At 34.4% G+C, this 23,851-nt stretch overlaps 1 protein-coding gene across 3 annotated transcripts in view; it reads left to right on the top strand.

The window, feature by feature from the left end:
• HOOK3 (hook microtubule tethering protein 3) overlaps window positions 1–23,851 on the top strand; it is a 162,601-nt gene that overhangs the window by 103,768 nt on the left and 34,982 nt on the right. For all 3 annotated transcript variants that reach the window (XM_079140616.1, XM_079140617.1, XM_079140618.1), the window contains exons 9-13: window positions 5,262–5,425; window positions 8,928–9,068; window positions 10,825–11,026; window positions 20,034–20,144; window positions 20,855–20,942. In XM_079140616.1, the coding sequence (XP_078996742.1) occupies window positions 5,262–5,425; window positions 8,928–9,068; window positions 10,825–11,026; window positions 20,034–20,144; window positions 20,855–20,942 (706 nt within the window). The remainder of the gene's footprint in view (window positions 1–5,261; window positions 5,426–8,927; window positions 9,069–10,824; window positions 11,027–20,033; window positions 20,145–20,854; window positions 20,943–23,851) is intronic.

The following is a 23,851-nucleotide window of genomic DNA, read 5'->3' as shown; positions in this document are numbered from 1 at the left end:
TTAAAATGGTATGAACCCATGAGGAAGAAAGAGTAGTGATACCAGTACTCATGAGCCTTCATGTTGTGCTAATAAATCGACTTTCAGGAGGGTTGGGGAGATTTTTAAAGCCTGATTTGTAGTATTTGCCAATTTCCATAGTGTAAACACTTCCAATGACTGATTTCAAGTTTCTGATGGTTTAATAGCCATCTTGCAAGATCTTGGATATTTAATAGTCACCTTGAGTATAGCCAGCTCCAACACACATTCTTCATCAATATCTGAAAGCCAAAAGGCAGTTGAAAAAGTGTTAAATGGATAAAAGGAGCAAAGAATGCAGTGGCCAAGGGTATTTGTGAGGGATAAGGAGGAGCTGCTATGTAGCAGAATCCCAGAAAGACCAGATGTCAGAAGACTGCTGTGAGGCTCTAACTGGAAATTTAAAAGGGTTAAACTCCTTGAATTATGTTACCCACTCCACAAGTTGCTATGATCTAGCGTAAGTGGTATCTAAAGTTGATAGATCAAGAAATAATGGTATATATCATATTATTTAGAGATATAAGCAACAACCCAAAACAGAAACTTAGGAATAGTGAAAATTAGTCTCTGGGGAATAGGAAATTCAATAGGAAACTATGAGTTTCATTATAAGCCCCTTTGTCATGTTTTTTCTTAAATCATGTTTAAGTTTTTTAAAAATTAGTCTCCTTTTTTTCTGTACATATGTAAGGATTTCTGCCATGGATACTGAATTAATATGTTTTAGTAGCATTAGCTTGTTGTAGTTTATTGATTTATTTACTTTTGCAGTATAGGATCAATCTGAGGGCCTCACACCTGCTTGGTAAACACTGTACCACTGAGCTATATCCCCAGCCCCATAGTTGGTCTGGTAATTCTAATATTATAGTTTTTTGTTCAACACTTAGCCTTCATATAAATTTATCACATACCAGGTTTTATGTTAATTCTCAGAAAAATTGAAAAAAATCTGTGATATATATTATGGTCAATCTCTGGCCACCATGCAGTTAAAATTGGAATGCAGTAGCAAAAAGGTGAGTTTTCAGATGTACAGGCTTCAGTATTTATTTTAAGTACAAAAATAGAAAGAGTAGAAATGAATGAAATAGATCAGAGTTTTAAGAGTAAAGCCTAGAAAGACTGTGATTTTGGAAATTCAACAAATTATAGAACTGACATTTCATATTCTTTCATTTAACCAACCACATTTATCAAGCACCCACTATATGTCTTATACTGTTCTTGTTGCTTTAGATAAAATAAAGATGGGGGAGCAGAAACAGATAAAACACTCCTCCTCAAGGTTCTTCTATTCTAAGACAGCTGATAAGCTGATAAAAATACAATATGTTATGTGATGATAAGCATTCTACAGAAAATTAAAGCAGGGAATGTAAAATAAGGAATACAGAGTTGGGAAAATTTAATTATTAATTGAGTTCAACACAGGCCCACCTTAAGAGGGTGATGAGTTAGTAAAATCCCAAAGAGATTAGGGGAGCAAGCCTACCATATTTCCAGGGGAGGAGAAAACAAGCTAAGGGCCATGGAAAGTGCAAAGGACCTGAGGTAGGAGTGAACTGGTGTTTTAAAGAGACAGTAAGATAAAGATGGTAACAGAAGAAGGGATAGTGGGAGAAAATAGGAAAAGGAAGCCAGTCTGGAGAGGCCTTAGTATATGTCTTTATAAAGTGGCATGGGTAGCCATTGAAGGATTTCAAGCGAAGTAGTCATGGAATCTGAGTTGGGTTTTACTCTTAATTAGCTCAGAGACCAACTAAGAGGCCACTGCAATAAGGCAAAAAATTATATTAGCTTTGATCTGTATGTTAAAGATGATGAGAGGTGACCACAACAGATTTTGAGGTAGAGCAAATGTTAAATTTGCTGACAAATTGGATTTGAGTGTGTGTGTGAGAGAGAGAGAGATGTATTAAGGATGATGACTCAGCAATTGGAAGGAGGGAGTTGGCATTTAGTAAAATGGAAAAGACCACTGACAAACTTGACAAACTAGGTGGTAGTGGGTATTAATCAAGAGGTCCATTTAGGAGCCAGGCATGGTGTCACACACCTGTAATCCCAGCTACGCGGGAGGCTGAAGGAGGATTTTAAGTTTGAGGACAGCCTGGACAACTTAGACCCTGTCTCAAAATAAAATTTTTAAAAAAGAGCTAGGGATGTAACTCAGTACTAGAACACTTGCCTAGCATGCAGTAAGGTGCTGGGTTCAATCCCCGGTACCACATACACACATGCACACACACACAATTTCCATTTGGGCAAAGATTATTTTGAATAAGACCTCAAAAGCACAAGCAACAGCAACAAAAATGGACAAACAGGACTATATCAAACTGAAAAGGTTCTGCACAGAAAAGAAAACAAGCAGAAGGAAAAGACAACCTATGAATCAGGAGAAAATATTTGCAAACTATTCATCCAAGAAGGCATTAATAGAATATATGTGGAACTCAATTCAACAGCAATAATGATAGTAATAATAATAACAACAACAATAATAATCTGATTACAAAATAGGCAAAAGATCCAAATAGACTTCTCACGAAAAAAAAAAAAAATACAAATGGTCAACAAGTTTATACAAAATACTCAACATCAATGCAAATCAAGATCACAGTGAAATATTACCTTACTCCAGTAAAAATGGCTGTTATCAAAAAGACAAAAGATAGCCAAGTGTGGTGGTGCACTCCTGGAATCCCAGCAACTCAGAAGGCTTAGGCAGAAGGATCACAAGTTCAAAGCCAACCTCAGCAAAATAACAAGGCCCAAAAGCAAGTTAGTGAGACCCTTCTCAAAATAAAAAGGCCTGGGGTTGTGGCTCAGTGATTAATTGTACCTGGGTCTAATCCCCAGGTACAAACAAAAGATAAAAAAGTAAAACTACTGCATGATCCAGCAATCAGATTACTTGGGTATATGTTCAAAGGAAATGAAATGAGCTACACTAGTTATGAGCAGCCAAGAAATGGAAACCATATAAGTGTCCATCAACAGATGAATAAATAAAGAAAATGCAGTACATATACACAACAGAATACTAGTCAGCCATAAAAAGGATGAAATCCTGTCATTTATGGCAACATGAATGGAACTGGAAATCATTATATTAAGCAAAATGAGCCAAGTACAGAAAGACAAATACCACATGATTGCATGTGAAAACTAAAATAGTTGATCCCAGAGGGTGGGAAGGGAGGAGAAGATAGAGAAAGGTTGGTTAATGATATAAAATAAACAATTATATAGGAGGTTTAAGTTCTAGTATTCTCTAGCACAATAGGGTGACTATAGTCAACAATAATTCATTGTATATTTCAAAATAGCTAGAAGAAAGAATTTTGAATCTTTCCAGTATAAAGAAATGAAAAATGTTTGCCATGGTACATATGCTCATTTCCCTAGTTTGTCCATTGTGTGTTCATGTGCCAAATATCACACTGCTGCCCATTAATATGTACAATTATTATGTGTTAATGTAAAAGAAAGATTTTTAAAAGTTCTATTTGGAAAATCTTATTCGTAGATTCCTAGTATACACACAAGTAGAAATGATTCCAGTTCAGGGTTACAGACTAGAAATAGAAATATATGAGTTGTCAAAAAATAGATGGAATTTATAGCCATGAAACTGAAAGCCATCACTATATTTAGATAAGCTCTAGGCACTCTATTAGTCAGGGAAATGGAGAAGAATCAAATAAACAGAATGAGAATCTGAAAGAGTGAAGCCAAATGATGTAAATGCTTCAAGAAGGATAACCAAATAAATCAAATGTTGACTTAGTGACTTGTAGGTCACTAATGATCCTGATAAACAGTGAAGTGATAGGGCCAGCTAGAACAAGTTAAAGAGAAAATTGATAGATAATAAATAAATAAACAAACAAACCTGTCAAAATAAAAAAAGAAGAAAATGGGGGACTGCAACAGGGCTGGGGATACAGCTCAGGGGTAGAGTACCTGTCATGTACAACACCCTGGGTTCAATTTCTAGCACCACACATATACAGTTAAAAAATAAAAAGAAAAAAAAAAAAAAGAATGGAAGAATGGAAAAAATAAGACAAAAACAGCACGCAACTTCTATTTTTTACTGGGGATTGAACCCACTGGCACTTTACCACTGAACTACATTCCCAGCCCTATTTAAAATATTTTGAGATAGGGTCTAATTTGCTTAGATCCTTCCTAAGTTGCTGAGGCTGACCTCAATCTTGAGATCCTCCTGTTTTCAGATTCCAAGTTGCTGGGATTATAATAGATGTACATCACTATTCCCAGCTTTTTATGACCATAAACCCCCTTCAGTTCCCAGGTCCTCATTCTGAAACTATAGATTGACTAGTATCTTCTAGAATTGTATTAAGAGGGGTCACACAGTGTGCATTCTCTTTTGGTCTGGTTTTGTTTGTTTGTTTTCAGTATTTCATGTTGTCAGTATCAATGGTTAATTCATTTTTATTGTCAAGTATTTATCTGTGTAGTGGATATAATATAATTTATTTATCGATTTACTTGTCAATAAATGTTTGGGTTATTTCCATTGTTTCTCTATTACAATGAAGCTAGCAAAACCCTTTTTAAGTCATTGTGTGGGTATATGCTTTTACTTCTCTTGAGTAAATACCTAGGAGTGGAATGGCTAGATAAGTCACATGGTAGTTATATGTTTAAGAAACAGCTGAGCTGTTTTCCAAAGTGTTTGAAATAATTTATAGTCTCATCAGTGATTCCATTTATTTTCACCTTCACCAAAACTTGGTACAGTCTTTGTGATTTTAGCCAGTTTAGTTATATTTTAGTGTGAATTTTCATTTCCTTGGTGACTCATGGTGATTATCTTTCTGTGTGTTTATTTGCCCTCTGTCTTTGGCAAAATATCTTTTCAAATAACAGAATAAAGCCAGATGTCATGGTATGTGGCTGTAGGCCAAGCTACTAGGAAGACTGAGGTAGGAGGTTTGCTTGAGCCCAGAAGGTTGAGGTGCCTGAATAGTGTAGTCAGACCCACATCTCAAAATAAGTAAATAAATAAATGAAATTAAATAAAGAATTCTTGCCTAATACTGTTCTATGTGAAAAATATTCCAAAATAATGCACATTTTAAGTGGAAATTAACTGTACTTCTTTAAAATAGTGTTTGGTTCATAATAGTAATTTACAGGAGATTGAGCTGATGCAGTGTAATTGGAGAAAATAATTACTGTCTTCCATATTTCAACAGGTTGCCGCATTGCAAGAGGAGAAAAGTAGTTTGTTAGCAGAAAATCAGATATTAATGGAAAGACTCAATCAATCTGATTCCATAGAAGATCCCAACAGTCCAGCAGGAAGAAGGCATTTGCAACTGCAAACTCAATTAGAACAGCTACAAGAAGAAACATTCAGGTAAAAGACCACTCATTAAAATCTAATTTTAAAACATTTTATAACCGTCACTTAAAGGTTAGGAATATAGTATTACGACTTCTGGTTAACTGCAGACTCAGACCAAGGTAGCTGTGTAATAAACAACTTCACCACGTCTTCCCATACAAGTTATTGATGTAATTTCACATCTAGGAAGAATTGTATTAAAGCTACCCCTTAATATTTCTTCATGACAGAATGTTCCACTGTGAGTAAAAGAAAGAAACCAAACACCAGCCCTGCATCCCACACATCTGTCCTACCTGCACACACCCTATAATGTTGTAGCAAGCAAAGTCAGACCACAAACAAATCAGAGGAAGACAGGAAAAATGCTAGTGAAGGGGCATAAAAGTGAGTTGGGAGCCAGGTAAGATAGCATGCTCCTATAGTCTCAGCTAATGGAGAGGCTTAGGCAGGACAGTCACTTGAGCCCAGGAGATTGAGACCAGCACAGGCAACATAATGAGACTACTTTCTCAAAAAAGAAAAGAAAAAAAATAGGCAAGGTGAGTTAGCAATCATCAGAAAGATTAAATTCATCCAAAATCTAAAATTACTTTAAAAATAAAAAAAAAATAACTGGACAGAGTAAACCACAGACTGCAGGATAGGAATTTTAAAGTAAATGCATCTTCTTAAAGAGTCAGGTGCCCTTGCCTTGCAAGCACAAGGCCCTGGGTTCGATCCCCAGCACCCAAAAAAAAAAAAAAAAGTCAGGTGCCTTAAAAAGATACAGAAGGAAACTTTAAAGAGAGACAGTACACATTGGCACACAGTTTAAAGAGATAATACAAAGGCCAGTGCATGATTTAAGAGGTGGACGTATTTTAAAATATAAGCTGATTTAGGGCTGGGGATATAGCTCAGTTGGTAGAGTGCTTGCCTTGCAAGCACAAGACCCTGGGTTCAATCCCCAGCACCGGAAAAAAAAATAATAAGTAAATAAAGATAAGCTGATTTTAAAGAATAGGTACAACTTAAAGGAACCATCTTTCAAACACATCTTCTGGAGGAATAAAAGGTCAAAAGGGAAGAAGAGGGGCCCTTTGGCACTTGGGCGTTGAAAGGGAAAAGAGAAAAAAGGAAAATTGATATCCTTTAAGATGAAATAGAACTACAAAATTGAAAGACTTAGGAGCATGATGAAAACATTTTGTTATGGTTTACTAAAAAATATATTATACCTATTTCTTACCTGGCTATAGATTTCCATTGCTAAAACAGAAAAATTAAACATTACTTTTTTTTTCTTTTTGGTACCAAGTATTCAACTCAAGGTTGCTTAACCACTGAGCCAAATCCCCAACCCGTTTTATATGTATATTTTTTGAGACGGGCTTGCTAAAGTTACTTAGGGCATTACTAAATTGCTGAGACTGGCCTTGAACTTGCTATCCTTCTGCCTCAACCTTCTAAACCACTGGGTTTATGGGCATGTGCAACCCCACCTGGCTTAAACATTAATTTGACTTTTATTTTCCAAGTAGCTCAATTTAGTAACATATTTACTGTCCTTCCTTATTCTAAATGAGATATTTCTGGATTTTTTTCTTCTTTTTTTGGCTAACAGAAAATAAAAAGCTTTCCTTAGTCCTTTTGGAAACCTTTAAAACAATCCATTTCTTATAGTCTTTATTAGCAATTCAAAATGTGATCTGAGGACACTGAAGGTTCTTTGAGACTATTTTTAGAATGCATAGGCTCTCTCTTTTCTGACCATATATTTGTGCAAAACTGAATTCTCATCATATACTTCAGTGAAAAACATCACAACAGATGATTTTAGAAATAGTTATTAGAACCCAACTATCTTCTGTTAAACGATATATTAGAATTTCAGTTATAGAAATAGTTCCAACCTTCCATTTTTTTGTTTCATAAAAGTCATTTTTTTCATAAACAATGCTTTTTATATTAACAATGGTTTATTACTGTTATTTTCAATTGAACTAAGTAAATTTAAAAGCAATAGATAAAACTTACATAATTAAAGTTTCTTTTTTAAAAAATATTTTTAGTTGTAGATGGACACAATACCTTTATTTAATTATTTTTATGTGGTGCTGAGGATTGAACCCAGTGCCTCATACATGCTAGGCAAGTACTGCTCTACTACTAAGCTATAGCCCCAGCCCCTAATTAAAGGTTCTTTAGGGTTCTCAGTAATTCTAAGAATATGAAGGAGTCCTAAAACCAAAATGTTTATCTTGACCTTTATCTTGAACTCCTAAAACAAAATCCATGAATAGTAAAATATAACTTTATCCTTTTGTTTCTAAATTGGGACTAATTTTGCAGTTATAGTTTAGGGGAATTATATTTTCATTGTTAAGGAAATGATATTTAATGCTTTATTGTTCCAGAATACATATTCGTACTATTACATCTTGAAATGCCTTAACAACTCAAATATTTGATCAGTATTATATTTCTCAGGGGTTTTTGGTTGTTGTTGTTGCTAAATATCCTTGTAAAGTCAGACATGTTTGTCAAATCTTTCTTAGCTAACAAGAGGTATAGTAAACATACACCAGTGACACAAATGAAGAACTAAATATATAAAAATGTATGGTATGATAAATAACATTTTCTAATCAATAGGGTAAGTATAGATTGTTTGTTAATGGCTTGGCATAGGTATTTTGGCAGAAGTTAGATTCCAACATTGCATCATATGCAAAATGAATTTAAAACTTTAATGTTAGAAATGAAACCATTAGAAGTACTAACAGAAAATTTAGGGTTAAAAGAAAAAAACTTTCTAAGCATACACCAAAAGTAGAAATTGTGAAGTTTCCAATCAGTTGAGATGCATAAAAATTAAGACTTCTGCACTTAATTTTTAAATACATAAAGTTAAAAGTCACTAATTGCATAAAATACTTGCAGCAGGAGAGACAAAGAGCATTATAAATCAAAGGAAGGATGTATGTTAAATAAGCAAGTCTACATAATTACAAGTAAAAATTGTATTAATGATGTTTTTTTGGGGGAAAATGTGAACAGAAATCAGAATCAAAGATGTGCCCCAAAAATGTTAAACAGTAGGTGTCTGGATTCATATGTGTTATTTATTTTCTTTGCATTTCTGTATTTTGCAAAATTTCAGCAAGAAACATATATTAATTTCATAATTAAAAGATAAAACCTTAGAGGTAGGAGTGTGACTCAGTGGTAGAGTGGTTGCCTACTATACCTAAGTATAAGACCCAGTATTGGGGGGAAACATTCCTTGCTGTCTAGCTTTCTGATAGTGGAATGGAATGGCCACAAGTTGTCACTTTTCTCAAGCCTGAACACTATAATCAGCTTTCATGATAGGTACAATTTAGGAAAACAGCTTTTAGCCACAGAAGTCAGAGATATGTTCAAGAAGAGTTTATTCTCATGTTTTATATTTTTATCTTCTTATAGCATTCCAAAGAGAATTATGAGACAGTAAATAGTGCTTTCTTGATCTGTTTTGTTCTAATTACAGACTAGAAGCAGCCAAAGATGATTATCGAATACGCTGTGAAGAGTTAGAAAAGGAAATCTCTGAACTTCGGCAACAGAATGATGAATTAACCACTTTGGCAGATGAAGCTCAGTCTCTAAAAGATGAAATAGATGTTCTTAGGTAAACAGTCTTTGCTATGGAATTTCAGACCCATCACTTCTGTCAGATTGTAACAAACTCCAGGTTCTCTTAGTACACAGGCAGTGTGTTTTAAGAGTCATACCATCTGGGTCATATCCTACAGCTGCCCATTTATTTAACCTCTATATAACCTCTGTATTTTCTCCACTTTAAAATGGAAGTAATATACTTAACCACTTCAGATTTATATGAGTAATTAAATGAGCTTATATTTGTAATCCCTTGAAATGCACTCTGGCAAATCAGTCCTATATGAGTGTTAAGTAGAAATTAATCTGACCATCATTTTGCACTTGTATAGCTCTGAAACATTTCTTCTTGTTACTCCTGTTCTTTAATTCTGAGCCCTCCAGGCACTTGGTCTTCCCTTTTCTTAGAAGGGCACATGTTGGAAGTCTTCATTTCCTTGCTAGATATTTTCATGTTCACTTCAATTATTCTCTTATTGGTACCTCACCACCTGCCACCTTCGTGGTCTGCCATTTTATTTCTTGCATCATCTTCAGTCCTTTGTTGAATCATTATTCTAGTCATTTTTGTTTTCAACTTCAGTTCTTTGAATACAGAGAATGAACAGAGAAAATTACATAGTGATATCATTTTGTCTGACTATGAATGGTCTTTACTCTTCACTTGTTATATCTGCAGTAATTTGGGAAAAAAGTTTCTTACTCCTGGCCCACCATTCTGCTATCCACCAGTACTTAACCCTGTATCCCATTTCTCTCATAGTTGTTAGTTTTTATAACTCTTTTCACCTGCTTGCCAGCCCCCATGCCTCTTTCATGCTTTAGTTGAATGACCTTGTCTCCTACTGCTCAGAAAAAAAGAGACCATGAACTGTTGAACTCTCCATGCCCTCTGTCTGTTACCTGTTGAGTGTATTCTTCCTCCTGCCCAACACTGATTCATTTTCCAGCATGTCGGTCTCAAACCTTCATGCCTGTCTCAAACCTTCATGCCTATGCAGGGTCTGTGTTATATCAGTTATCATTTCTCTTTGCATCTTGAATCTCCCTTCTTCACAAACACACACACACACACACACACACACACACACACGCAGTTCTCTCTAATCTTAAAAAGAAAGATTTACGGGCTGGGGAGATAGCTCAGCTGGTAGAGTGCTTGCCTCGCAAGCACAAGGCCCTGAGTTCAATCCCCAGTACTGCAAAAAAAAAAAAAAAAGAAAGATTTGCTATTCTCTCCTTTCTTCCAAAACTAAAATTACATAAGAAAAATTGATTCTCTCAGCTGGGATCATAGTTCATTATTGCAACTCTCAGCCTAGTACACATGAGACCTTGGGTTCATTCCCCACCACCGCACACACAGACACACACCCACACACATATATACACATAAATTACATTCTCTCTTCAGTCCCCATAATTTGCCACTATCTACTGTCTTTTCCACTGAAACCTCTTTCCTATGATCATTCGTGACTCATGCTTCACAACTTACTTCACTATTGCACAAATGTGATTTTGGTAGCCGCCCCCTGCTGCTCTCCTTGAATTATATAACATTCTCAACAGCATATTTTTCTGTAATTTTGATCATTTAAAAAAATCTGAGCAAAAAATTATCCTGAAATCACTTTTGGTGTCATAATTTCATTAGAATGTGTTGTTGCCTGATAATGCCTGATGATCTTTCTTGGTTTAACATTGTCTAAAGAGCTTTACAGCTGTGTGTGTTTTTCTGATTTTTAATTTCCGTCTTATTCTAGACATTCTTCTGATAAAGTATCTAAACTAGAAGGTCAAGTGGAATCTTATAAAAAGAAGCTGGAAGACCTTGGTGATTTGAGGCGGCAGGTTAAACTCTTAGAAGAGAAGAATACTATGTATATGCAGAATACTGTCAGTCTAGAGGAAGAGTTAAGAAAGGCCAATGCAGCACGAAGTCAACTTGAGACATATAAAAGACAGGTAAAAGAACAGAAACAACTTTCCTCATGATGGTTTTAAACAAGCTGTCTTCCAGGACACATAGTTTATCAAAACCACTGACTTTGTTTTTATAGTTTTTAACCTTTTCCTTATTATATTTATTCATATTTAAAGAACTTTGAACATAATTCTTATCCAGAGGATTTTGACTGGTCTCTAAAGCAATTTACTCCCCCCGCCCTTTGTAATTTCTAAAATTTAATATGAAATACTTAAGACCTACACAATAGAGCTAGGTGTGATGGTATGCTTCTGTAGTCCCAACTACTAAGGAGGCTGATGTAGGAGAATCATTTGAGGGCAGCCTAGGTAACACAGTGAGACTGCCTTAAGATAGGTGCAGTGGCAGATACCTCTAATTCCAGAGGCTCTGGAGGCTGAGGCAGAAGGATCCCAAGTGCAAAGCCAGCCTCAGCAACTTGGCAAAGCCCTAAGCAACTGTGTAAGACCATATCTCAAAATAAAATATAAAAGGGCTGGGGATATGTGCCAGTTAAGCACTTGTGGGTTCAATCCCTAGTACCAAAAAAAAAAAAAAAAAAAAACACAACAGCAAAAGTACAATACAGGAAATACATGCTTAAAATTATAACACTTTATCCCTTTTTACAGTAACTACTGTTTTGTGGTTTTCATTCCATGCATCTTTTTATATTTTTGCTGCATATCTGTTTATTTCTCAAAATTTATTACATTTGTACAGTTTCCAAAACTAAATAAATGATTCAGTGAAAATACTCTTCTGTAAGGCACCATGGCACACTTATAATCCCACCTACCTGGGAGACTGAAGCAGAAGGATCACAGGTTCAAGGCCAGCCTTGGCAACTTAGCAAGACCCTATTTCAGGATGCAAAATTAAAAGGGCTAGGGATGTAACTCAGTGGTAGAGTACTCCTGGCTTCAAAGCCCAGTACCAAAAAAAGAAAATGCTCTTCTGTATTTGACTTTTTTTTCCCCTCAGTATATTTATGGGATTCACACATGTTGATAAGCATAGCTTTATACTGTTCATTGTTATTGCTGTATAGTATTCCATTGAGTGACTATTCCAAAATTTATCCACTTTACTTTTTTTTTTTTTTGGTACTGGGAATTGAACTCAGGGTCACTCAACCACTGAGCCACATCCCTAGCCCTGTTTTGTGTTTTATTTAAAGACAGGGTCTCACTGAGTTACTTAGTGCCTCACCATTGCTAAGGCTGGCTTTGAACCCATGATCCTCCCACCTCAGTCTCCCGAGCTACTGGGACTACAGGCATGTACTACCCTACCCAGTTTATACACTTTCCATTTGAAGGGCATGTATTCTCACTGACACACACACACGTGCACACACACACACACAAAGAAATGCCACTATGAATCATACTGATCATGTCTGCCTTTGTGCACATGTGGAGGTTCCATAGCTTTATAAGTTTTTTTTTCTTTTTCTTTTTTTTTTTTTTGTTCTGATGCCAGGGGTTGAACCTAGGAACACATAACCACTGAGCCACATCCCAGCCCATTTAATTCTTATTTTGAGACAGGGTCTTGCTAAGTTGTTTAAGGTCTCACTGAGTTGCTGGGGCCAGCCTCAAACTTGGGATCTTCCTGCCTCAGACACCCTAATATCTGGGATTATAAGCATGCACCACCATGCCCAGTTTTATAGAATTTCGTAGCGCATCATCAATGTAATAGATATTCCAAACTGTTCTTCGAAGTGATTATATTACCAACAAAAAGTTCATATGGATTCCTTTGCTCCATCTCATCACCGTCACATAGTGTTGTCAAACTTTAAATTTTGATTGGATGAATATAAATTCGTGTCTTCTTATGATTATACTTGGCATTAGGCAGATGACAAATATATGAACTGACCATATTTCTTTTGGAATTGCCTATTTTTATCTTTTACCCATTTTAAATATTTAATTCTTTTTCTTACTCATTTAACTTTTTAAATTTTCTGGTGCTAGGGATTGATCTCAGGGATACTTTGCACTGAGCTTCATCCTCAGCCATTTTTATTTTTTATTTTAAGAAAGGGTCTCACTGAGTTGCTGCAGTTGGCTTCAAACTTACAATCCTCCTGTGATTTATAAAACTTTTTATATGTTCTTTATATTAATTTTTCATTACTTTATTTTCATTGTTAATTTCCTACAGATATTTGACTTAGTATTTTTTTAAGAGTCCTTTTTTAATGTAATGAGCTTTAAATATCTTTTTCTTTATGACTTATACTTTTTATCTTAAGAAATTATTTTCTGTATAAGGATGGAAGTCTAATCTCTTATTTTCATTACAAAGATTTAAAGTTTGTTTTGCATATTTAGATTTATAATCCATTTGGAATTAATTTTTTCCTAGGGTGTGAGAAGGAATCCATTTAATATTTTTGTGTGTGTGGATATGTAATGGTCCATTCTTCCCCAGTGTCCTACAGTTCTATCTTACATATTTAAAGTTTTCATTTTGCATACAGGTTTATTTCTGGCACTCTCTTCTGTTCTCTTGGTCTATTTGTTCATTTCCATGCTACTACTACACTGTCTAATGTTTGTAGCTTTTTAGTAATTTTGATGTTTGGTAGAGAAGACTCTTTTATGTGTTCTTTTCCAAAACTGTCTGTTCTTGGACCTTTGTTTTCTTTAATTCAAAAACCCTTGGGATTGAAATTCCATTGAGTCAGTTGATTGATTTAGAAAGAACTGACATCTTTGTGACAGAAAGTATTCCTATCTATGAATATATCTCTCTTTCCATTTATTTAGGTCTTCAACGTCTTTCATTTTAAGTTTTATCATGTTCTAAAGATCATGCACATATTTTGCTATATTTACTCATAGGTATTTATGGTTTTGGTTGTTTGTATAAATGTAGTTAGTTAATGGAAGATATCATTTTCCATTTGTTGCTGATTTATACTGGCCTTGCAAAATTCTCATATTACTTATGATAATATCTCATTAAAGGTGATATAGTGAACAAATTCGTTTTGTTTCTTTATACTCCATACCCTTTTTTCTCCTTTATCAGCATAATTGGCCTTTAATACAACTTTATGTAAAAGAAATAGTAGTGGGAAATCATTTCATATTTTTTTATTATGTCCAGAGTGCTGTTTTTAATTATAATTATTGGCATATTTTAACTATACAAAATAATGGGTCTCTTTATTTTTTCTTTCTTCTTCTGGAACTGGAGACTTAACCCAGTGGCTTTTTTGCACTGAGTTACATCTCCAGCCTTTTTTTTTTTTGGAGACAGGGTCTTGCTAAGTTGCTGAGGCTGATCTCAAGATTTGCAGTCCTCCTGACTCAGCCTCCCAGGTCACTGGATTATAGGTGTGTGCCACTGCACAAGGCTAAATTACGGGTTACATTGTAACATTTTCATATATGCATGTAATATACTTTGATTGTATATACTTTTCCCATTACCCTCTTTTCCTCCCTTCTCCTACTATCTTCCTCCTTCTTTCTCTAATAGTCCCCCTTCTATGTTCATGTCATCTCTTTTTCCTCTAGATTCCACATATGAAAAAAAACATGGAATACTTATCTTTGAGTTTGGCTTGTTTCACTTAACTTGCTGATCTCCAGTTTGGTCTGTTTTCCTGCAAATGACATGATTTTATTTTCCTCTATGGCTGAATAACACTCCACTGTGTGTATATACCATATTTGGTTTTTTTTATTCACTTGGCTATTGTTAATAGTGCCATCATAATCGTGACTATGGAGATATCTCTATTCTATGCTGACTTTTATTATTCTGAGTATTTACCTAGGAGTGATGTAGACCCTGGGAATGTTATATGGTTCTTCTGTTTTTAGTTATTTTGTGAAATTTTTAGTGGTTACACTAATTTACTTTTCCACCAACAGCATATAAGGATTCCTATTCCCCACATCCTCACTCATATCTTGTTGTTTTTTTTTATTATTTTTTCCTTGATAATAACCATTCTGTCTAGAGTAAGATAGTGACTCATTGTCATTTTTTTAAACATTTTTTAGTTGTAGATGAACACAATATCCTTATTTATTTTTATGCAGTGCTGAGGATTGCTTCATGTGTGAGGCAAGTGCTCCACCATTGAGCTACAACCCCAGCGCTCAATATAGTTTTGATTTGCATTTTCCTGATAACTAAATATTTTGAATATTTCATGTATTTTTGAACCATTTGTACTTCTTTTGGAAAATGTCTGTTCAGCGCATTTGCCCATTTGTTGATCGGACTAACTTGTTAGTTTGTGTTAAATTTTTTTGAGTTCTTCATATATTCTGGATATTAATCCTATGTTAGATGAACAGTTGGCAAAGATTTTCTTCCTTTCTGTAGGTAGTTGCTTTACTCTGTTGATTGTTTGCTGTGCAGAAGTTTTTCATTTGATATAATCCCATTTGTTAATTCTTGCTACTATTTCCTGAGCTATTAGAGTCCTGTTCAGAAAATCATTGCCTATAATAATATCTTCAAGCGTTTTACCTGTTTTCTTCTAACATTTTTAGAGTTTCAAGTCTTACATAAAGGTCTTTGATCCATTTGAAGCGATTTTTGAATAGGTTAAGAGATAGAGATCTAGTTTTTCAGTTACCAACAGGTCACTGTTTTTGATACAATAGCTCTGTTATATTATGAAGTCAGTATGGTGATTTCACTAGCATTGTTCTTTTTGTTTAGGATTTGCTCGTGTATTTGGGGTGTATTTGGGGTCTTTCGTGCTTCCATGTGAATTTTAGGATTGTTTTTTCTAGTTCTGTGAAGAATGTCATTGGTTATTTGATGGATATTGCATTGAATCTGTCCATTGCTTCCTGTAGTATGGCCATTTTACCAGTAATAATTCTCTCAGTCCGTGAAAGGAGAGGTCTTTCCTTTTTCAGTGTGTCCTCCAATTTCTTTCTTCAGTATTTTATAATTTTTTTCCTTGTTAGAGGTCTTCCCCTCCATGGTTAGGTTTATTCACAGGTATTTTATTTTATTTGAGACTATTGTAAATAGGGTTGTTTTCTCAATTTTTTTCCTTTTAATTTCTTTCTTTTAATTTCTCAGTGAATTCATCATTGATGTCCGGGAAAGCTACCAACTCCCATGTCGATTTTGTATCCTGCTTCTTTGCTGAATTTATCAGAAACTTCTGGTGAATTCCTTAGGGTTTTCTAGGTACAGTCATTATCTTCTGCAAACAGGGATGTTTGCATTCATTTTATTTGTTTCTCTTATCTAATTGGTCTTGCTGAAGTTTACAGTACAAGCACTGCCCATGGGTGGTAAACACCTCTAATTCTATCAACTCTGAAGGCTGAGGCAGGAGGATGGGAAGCTCAAGGACAGTCTTGGCAACTTTGAGACCCTGTCTGAAAATTTAAAAAATTAAGAAGGGCTGGGGATATAGCTCAATGGTAGATTACCCCTGAGTTTAATCCCCAGTACTACACACACAGAATAAACTTTCCAGGACTGTGTTGACTAAGGATGGTAAGAGTGAATGCCCTGTCTTGTTCCTGGTTTTAGAGAAATGCTTTCAGTTTTTCCCCATTAAATGTGATACTGGCTATTGGTTTGTCGTATGTTGAGGAATGATCCTTCTATACCTCATTTTATTTGGGGTTTTTATCATGAAGGGATGTTGAATTTTAATTTTTTGTTTTTAGTTGTAGATGGCCATAATATCTTTATTTTATTTATTTATACGGTGCTGAGAATGGAACCCAGTGCCTCACACATGCAAGGCAAGCACCCTACCACTGAGCGACAGTCCCAGACCAGGAATGTTGAATTTTGTCAAAGGATTTTTCTGCATCTTATAGAAATGATTATGTAATTTTTATCCTTGATTATGTTTATGTTTGTATTACATTTATTGATTTGTGTATGTTGAACAAATCTTGCATCCCTGAAATGAAATCAACTGGGTCATGCTCTAGGATATTTTTAATGTGATGTTGAATTCACTTTGAAAGTATTTTATTGAGGATTTTTGCATCCATATTTATCAAGGATATTGGCCTTTAATTTTCTTTGTGTATAGGTGTGTGTGTTCTTATCAGGTTTTGTAATACTGGAACATTTATAGAATGAGTTCCAAAGAGTTCCTTTCCTTTCTGTTATTGGAATAGTTTTAAGAAGCTTTAGAATTAGTTTTTCTCTTCTCTTCTTTTCTTTTTTTTCCTCTCCTTTCCTTTTTTTTTTTTATCCTTAATACAGATTTTATTTTTTGGAATTAGTTTTTCTTTAAAAGTCTGGTAAAATTTAGCATTGAATATACATCTTGTCCTGGGCTTTTCTTTGTTGGAAGACTTTTTTATTACTGCTTCAATTTCATTGCCTATTACTTGTCTATTTAGATTTTTTATATTCTCTTGTTCAAGTTTGGTAGATCAAATATATCTATAAATTGTTTCTTCTGGGTTTTCTAATTTATTGGCAATGCAAGTTTTCAAAATATTATCTCATGATCCTATGGATTTTAGCGTAATCCATTGTAATATCCCACTTTTTTGTCTCAACTTCTGTTTGTTTGAGTCTTCTCTCTTGGTTAGTTTGGTTAAGCGTTTGTCAGTATCGTTTGTCTTCTCAACTAGCCAACTCTTTGCTTCATTAATCATTCATATTTTTCTTTTAGTCTCTCTTATTTCTGCTGATTCTTACTATTTCTTTCCTTCTACTGATTTGGGTGATTTTTTTTTTCCCCCTTATTCTTCTGAGGCATCATTAGATTATATCTTAGATCTCTGTTTTACTAATTTAAGTATTTATAGCTATAAGCTGCCCTTATATAACTGCTTTTACTATATCCCATGTGTTCTGGTAGGTTGGGTGTCCATTATCATTTGATTCTAGGAATTTTTAAATTTCTCCCCAGTTATCCAAAAGTAGAGTATTTTGTATCCATGTGTTTATATAATTCCTGAAGTTTCTCTTGATTTTATTTTCTGTTTCATTCTGTTGAGGTCTGATAAAGATGTAAGAAATTATTTTATTTGTGTGAGTGTATGTGTATATTTGTTAGGACTTGCTTTATGCCTAAAATCTGTTTTGAAAAATGCTCTGTGTGCTGATGAAAAATATGTGTATCCTATAGCTATTAGATGGAATATTCTGTAGATGGCTGTTAAGTCTATGTGATCTATAGTGTAATTTAATTATGATGTTTCTTTGCTCATTTTTTGCCTGGATGGCCTATCCATTGATGAAAATGGGGTATTGAAGTCATGCACTATTATATTGGGACCTCTCTACCCCTTTGTGTCTTGTAATTTTTTTTTAAATAGGATGCACCAGTGTTCAGTGCATATACATTTACAGTGTATACATTTACATTTATATTTTTCTTGACTGATTGTACCCTTATCAGTATATTGTGATCTTTGCTTTTTTCTGACCAATTTTGGCTTCGTTTATTTTGTCAGATATGAGGATAGCTACTATGCTTGCTTTCGCATTGCATTTGATTTGGATTATCCCTCTCCGTCTTTACTTTCAGCCTGTATATGCCTTTGTGAGTTTCAAACAGTTGGGTCTTGCTTTTTAATTCATTCAGCTAGTCTGCCTCTTTGGATTGGATAATTTAGATTGTTTACATTCAGGGTTGTTATTGTAAGACAAATTACCAGTTCTTGCTCTTTTGCTATTGTTGTTTCAGATGTTTTGAATCTCTTATTTGTCTTAGAGGTTTACTGAAACAATCATGTTTGATTCTGTCCCTCTTCTTGTTTGCTCTTTTGATTATGTTTATCTTGCTTCCTCATCTGGTTGTAGGATTCCTTTGAGTATCTTCTGTGATGCTGGTTTAGTGGTCTTGAATTCTTCTAGTTAATGCTTATCTTAAAAAGCGTTTATTTCCTTTTCGATTTTGAAGGATATCCTTGCTGAATACAGTAATCTTATTTTCTTCAGGGTTTGAAATACACAATTCCATGCCTTCCTGACCCTTAGAATTTCTGCTAAGAAATCTCTTATTCTGATGGACTTGCGTTTATAGGTGTCTTGGTGCTTCTCTTACATCTTTTAATATTCTTTCTTTGTTCTGACCTTTTGGCAGTTCATCTATAATAAGTCATGAAAAGGTTCTTTTCTGGTCATGTTTATTTGGGGTTCTAAATGCCTCTAGTACCTGGTTGTCCACATCATTGCTAAGATTTTGAAAAATTTCTCCTATTACTTCACTGAATAAAATGCCATTTAACTGTAGCTGGACTCCCTCTTCTGTCACTTTAATTGCTTACTTTAGCTTTTCCCAGATAAGGCAAAGAATAAAAATTCAAACATAATTTGTCTGTTAACTGGCTGTGGTTGCAGATTTACAAGTTATACTTTTTAAAACCCAAAGTACATGATTTATCTTGCCAGCTGAAGAATTTTTGTTATAGCCCACCCTTTTACTGCCTCACTACCTTTTAGAGCCCAAAGCAGTTAATAACTACTTAACTCCTATTGAACTGGTACTGGCAACTTCTTCATGAATTCCCACTTTAGCTTAGCTATGTGATTGGATACCCACCCCAGCATTTCTTTCTTTTTTTCTTTTTCTTTGGTGGTGGGGTTTTGTTTTATTTATTTTTTTATTTTTTTATTTTTCCCTCAATATATAACGGGTTTTAGATTTCTGATTAGCTGTATTGCTGGAAATGAAAATCCTGTGCATTCTTTTATAATTTTGAACAGTGTTAGTCTAAATAATTCTGATTTGGGAATCTGCAGTATTTTGGCTGATTCTTGTTTCTGGTTTTCTCCATTGTATTCAGCTGCTGGGTCATATGCATTCATTTGCATATTCATAGGGAGGGGGTTTTTCATAGACCTGGAGAAAGAAAATGATTTTTTTCTTTTTATGGGAGAGGGAATTGGTTTCTGGGGATCAAACCCAGGGCCCCACACATGCTAAGCATATGCTCTACCACTAAGCTACACCTTTAGCCCCAATAATGATAATTTCTAATGTTTCAAGTAATAAAAATTAATGGTATCTTTCTGTATCAGGTAGTAGAACTTCAAAATAGATTATCTGAAGAATCAAAGAAAGCAGATAAATTAGACTTTGAATATAAGCGGCTAAAAGAAAAAGTTGATAGTCTTCAAAAGGAAAAGGATGTAAGTATATATATTAGGCACTTTGATTTTGACCACTGATAAAATTAAGACCCTGATCTTTAATTCATGTTTTGACTACATTAATTCCTTCTGTTCATGAATTTAAAAATTAGAGATTCTATTTATGTTTAAATTACAAAAGATTCAAAAGATTCCATTTGTTTTGGAAATAGATCTAAAATAAAAGATGAATTATTTTACTTCCATATTAATTTCTTTAATATATATTTATCTTTTCTACCACTGTTGCCTCTTAAAGTGTTTTGCTCTTTCTATAAATTTGTGTAGTTTTTCTGCTTTCTATGTGATTGATTTATAGAACATTTATTTTTCAGTATGTTTTGAATCTTTTAAAGATATTTTCACTTTTCATGATTTATGAATACCTGGTCTTTATTCTTTGATCTTTTATGTTTAATGAAAAGGATGTTAAGAAATTAGTTCCTTATAGTTGAGGATGAAGTAGGTAGCTCTGTTTCTTATGTTTAACTGTGTTGCATATTGCCTTGCAATAGTAGACATTCAGTATTATTAAATGAAAAAAATTTGTTTTAATCTTTTTATCTTTCTGTGATCGTTCCATAAAAGACCATAATGTAAAGTATGTCTGGTTCACTGTTGTTTATCATTTTATTAGGTAAGGCAAAGACCACTAATAAATAAATTCATAAAGCTTGAAACTAACCTTCATTGTTTATATATCCTTCCAGAGATTAAGAACAGAAAGGGATTCTCTGAAGGAAACCATTGAAGAGCTTCGTTGTGTACAGGCTCAGGAAGGACAGCTTACCACTCAAGGTAAAACATATTGGTAATCCAAACAAGATGATTTATTTCTGATGATTAGTAAAAATATTAGGTTCACTTTAAGATGAAAATAAAAGATTGGTTAGAGGCAATAAAATTGATACAAAGTTTTTAACTCTAACCCAGGCTTATGGAAAATAGGCTATAGTTGTGGGACCAGATTTACTTGCCTATGTTTAAAGCAGTTTGCCGGCATTTGAGTTTTATTAGGTCAAAAGCATTTCTTTTTTTTCTTCATACCTTTAAAAAAGACTTTATATTTAGAGTACTTTTAGGTTCACAATAAAAGCAAAAAGAAGGCACATGTTTCCCATAGATTCTTGTGCCCACAAACATACATAACCTCTCTCATAAGCAACATCCCCCACCAGAGTGTGGTACATTTGTTTCATTTGATAAACATACATTTTTATCACCAGGAGGACATAGTGCACGTTAGGGTTAATTCATATGGGTCTGAATAAATATATAATGATGTATCCACCGTTATATTCCACATACATCGTATTTCCACTGCTTTGAAATTTAGTCTCTGCACTCCCCCCTATTCAGTGCCCACTAACCTTGGGTAACCACTAGTCTTACTGATCTTTTTACTGTCTCCATAGGTTTATTTTATACAATATCATAGAGTTGGAATCACCTCGTATGTAGTCTTTCCAGATTGGTTTCTTTGGTTGTTGTTGTTTTTAGATGTACATGACTGTAGAGGATATTTTGACATAGTATACATACATGGAGTACAACTCATTCTAATTAGGATCCCATTCTTGTGGTCGTACATAATGTGGAAGTCATCTTTGTTAACCTGGAAACTTACTCCAAAAAACTTCCCATGTTCTATTTAAAAGTATAGCAAACATTCTGAGTCTGTGTTTTTTGTTTGTTTTACCTCACCTGAGAAAAGTTGAGTGGATTGTAATCCATTAAGGGACTTTTCTCCAAAATCTATTTTTTCTCTTATGAGATGATCAACACTCAACTCACTCTACCACTACTCTCATTCTGACAGTGGGGAACTGTGGAAGATTGATAACTTGAATGGCTTTGGTTTGTTTACTCCCACCCTAATAACCAGTTCCTCCTTGCCTGCTTAGTTACCTGAAATGGGAATTTTTATTTTCCTGTGACTACCCTTATTCTTAATTCTATTTCTTCTAAAAACCTGTATATCTACTTTGTTCTCTTTACCTTCTAACCTGCTGTAGTCTCTCTTAACTAACTCTCTCATCTGGCCTCCTTTTTTCAACTTATCTAGCCTGCCTATCAACTATTTTAACCATTTTCTCCCTACTACTGCCTTCCCTTATCTTCTTGACCTGTTTTTAGTCCAAGCTTGTCAAACTTTAGGCAGCCTAAAGATTCCCCCCACATTCCAAATTACGAAAACCAACTAAAGAAAATTATATCTTTCTTGATTATTTTCACCAAAAATTCATCATTTCTTATTATAATTGAATCTTCATTGCTTGTATGGCAGTTCTTTCACGTGTCTCTAATCAGTTCTCCTTGAGTTTTTCCAAAATTTTGTCCCTAGTCTGAACCTTAACCCTTTTAGTCTTAGCTCCTGTATCATCATGTATACTTTTATAGTTTTCTGTTTGCTGCCTAAAAGCCTATGTATTTTAACCTTCTTTATGTACATATCCTTTGACCTAACAATTTTGCTCTAAAAATTTAATGAATTAAAACATTATTTCTAATAGTGAAGTTTAGAAACAACCTAAAAATTCAGAATTGTAGGAATGGCATTCTCATTTGGCCGTATACTATAGAGCCATTAAAAGGAATAAGGTATATCTTGTATGTGCCTGAGAGATGTGTGTCACATCAGTAAGTTAGAAAAGTAGGTGACAACATTCTTGATAACTCCCTCAGCAAACTAGGAATAGAATGAAACTTACTCAGCCTAGTTAGAGGGTACCCAGGAAAAACCTATAGGTAACCTCATACTTAATGATGAGAAACTGAATGTTTTTCCCCTCAAATGAGGACAAGGATGTTCACTCTTATCACTTTTATTTAGCATGGTGTGAGAGGTTCTAGTGAGTGCAGTCTGGCAAAAGAATGAGATAGAAAACCTCTAAGATGGAAAAGGAGGATTTAAAAAAAAAAAACAGATTTGGTGGGCACAGTGGCACACACCTGTAGCTTGGGCTAAGGCAGCAGGATTGCAAGTTCAAAGCCAGCCTCAGCAACTTAGTGAGGTCCTGTCTCAAAATATATATATATTTTTTAAAGGGCTGGCATTGTGGCTTAGTGGTTAAGTGCCCCTGGATTCGATCCCCCAAACCAAAAAAAAAAAAAGAAAAGAAAGAAATCTAAGAAATGTGGTCAGCATGATCTCAAGATAAAAGATCAGTATAGAAACACCAATTATATTTCTGTATACTACCGATGAATATTCTGAAAGTGAAATTACAGTGATATTTAAAAGAATTGAAATTCAGGACTGGAAGTATAACTCATTGGTAGAGCACTTGCCTAGCATATGTGAGGCCCTGGGTTCAATTCCACAGGATTGCAAAAGAAAAAAATAAAGAGAGAAAAAGGAAAAAAGTGCCAGGCATGGTGGTATATGCTTGAACCCCAGCAATCCATACAACTCAGGTGGCTGAAGCAGGAGGATCACAAAATAAAATTTGTCTTAAAATAAAATTCGAATAAGGGCTGGCAGTATAGCTCAGAGGCAGAATGTTTATTGGTCCAATCCACAAAAAGAAGAGAAAAAAGAAATAAATTAAAATACTTAGAATAAGTTTAAGAAAGAAATGCAAGGCCTTGTACACTGAAAACTAAAAGCATTGCTGAGATAAATTAAAATAAAGTCTAAATAAATGAGGAGACTTCTCATATTCAAGTATTAGAAGATTCAGTACAGTTAAGATTACAGCTCTCCT

The sequence above is a fragment of the Sciurus vulgaris genome (assembly GCF_902686455.1).
Source record: "Sciurus vulgaris genome assembly, chromosome: 5".
Lineage (NCBI taxonomy): Eukaryota > Metazoa > Chordata > Mammalia > Rodentia > Sciuridae > Sciurus > Sciurus vulgaris.
The sequence above is the reverse complement of the archived record's forward strand: the minus strand, read 5'-3'. Positions and strand labels throughout refer to the sequence as shown.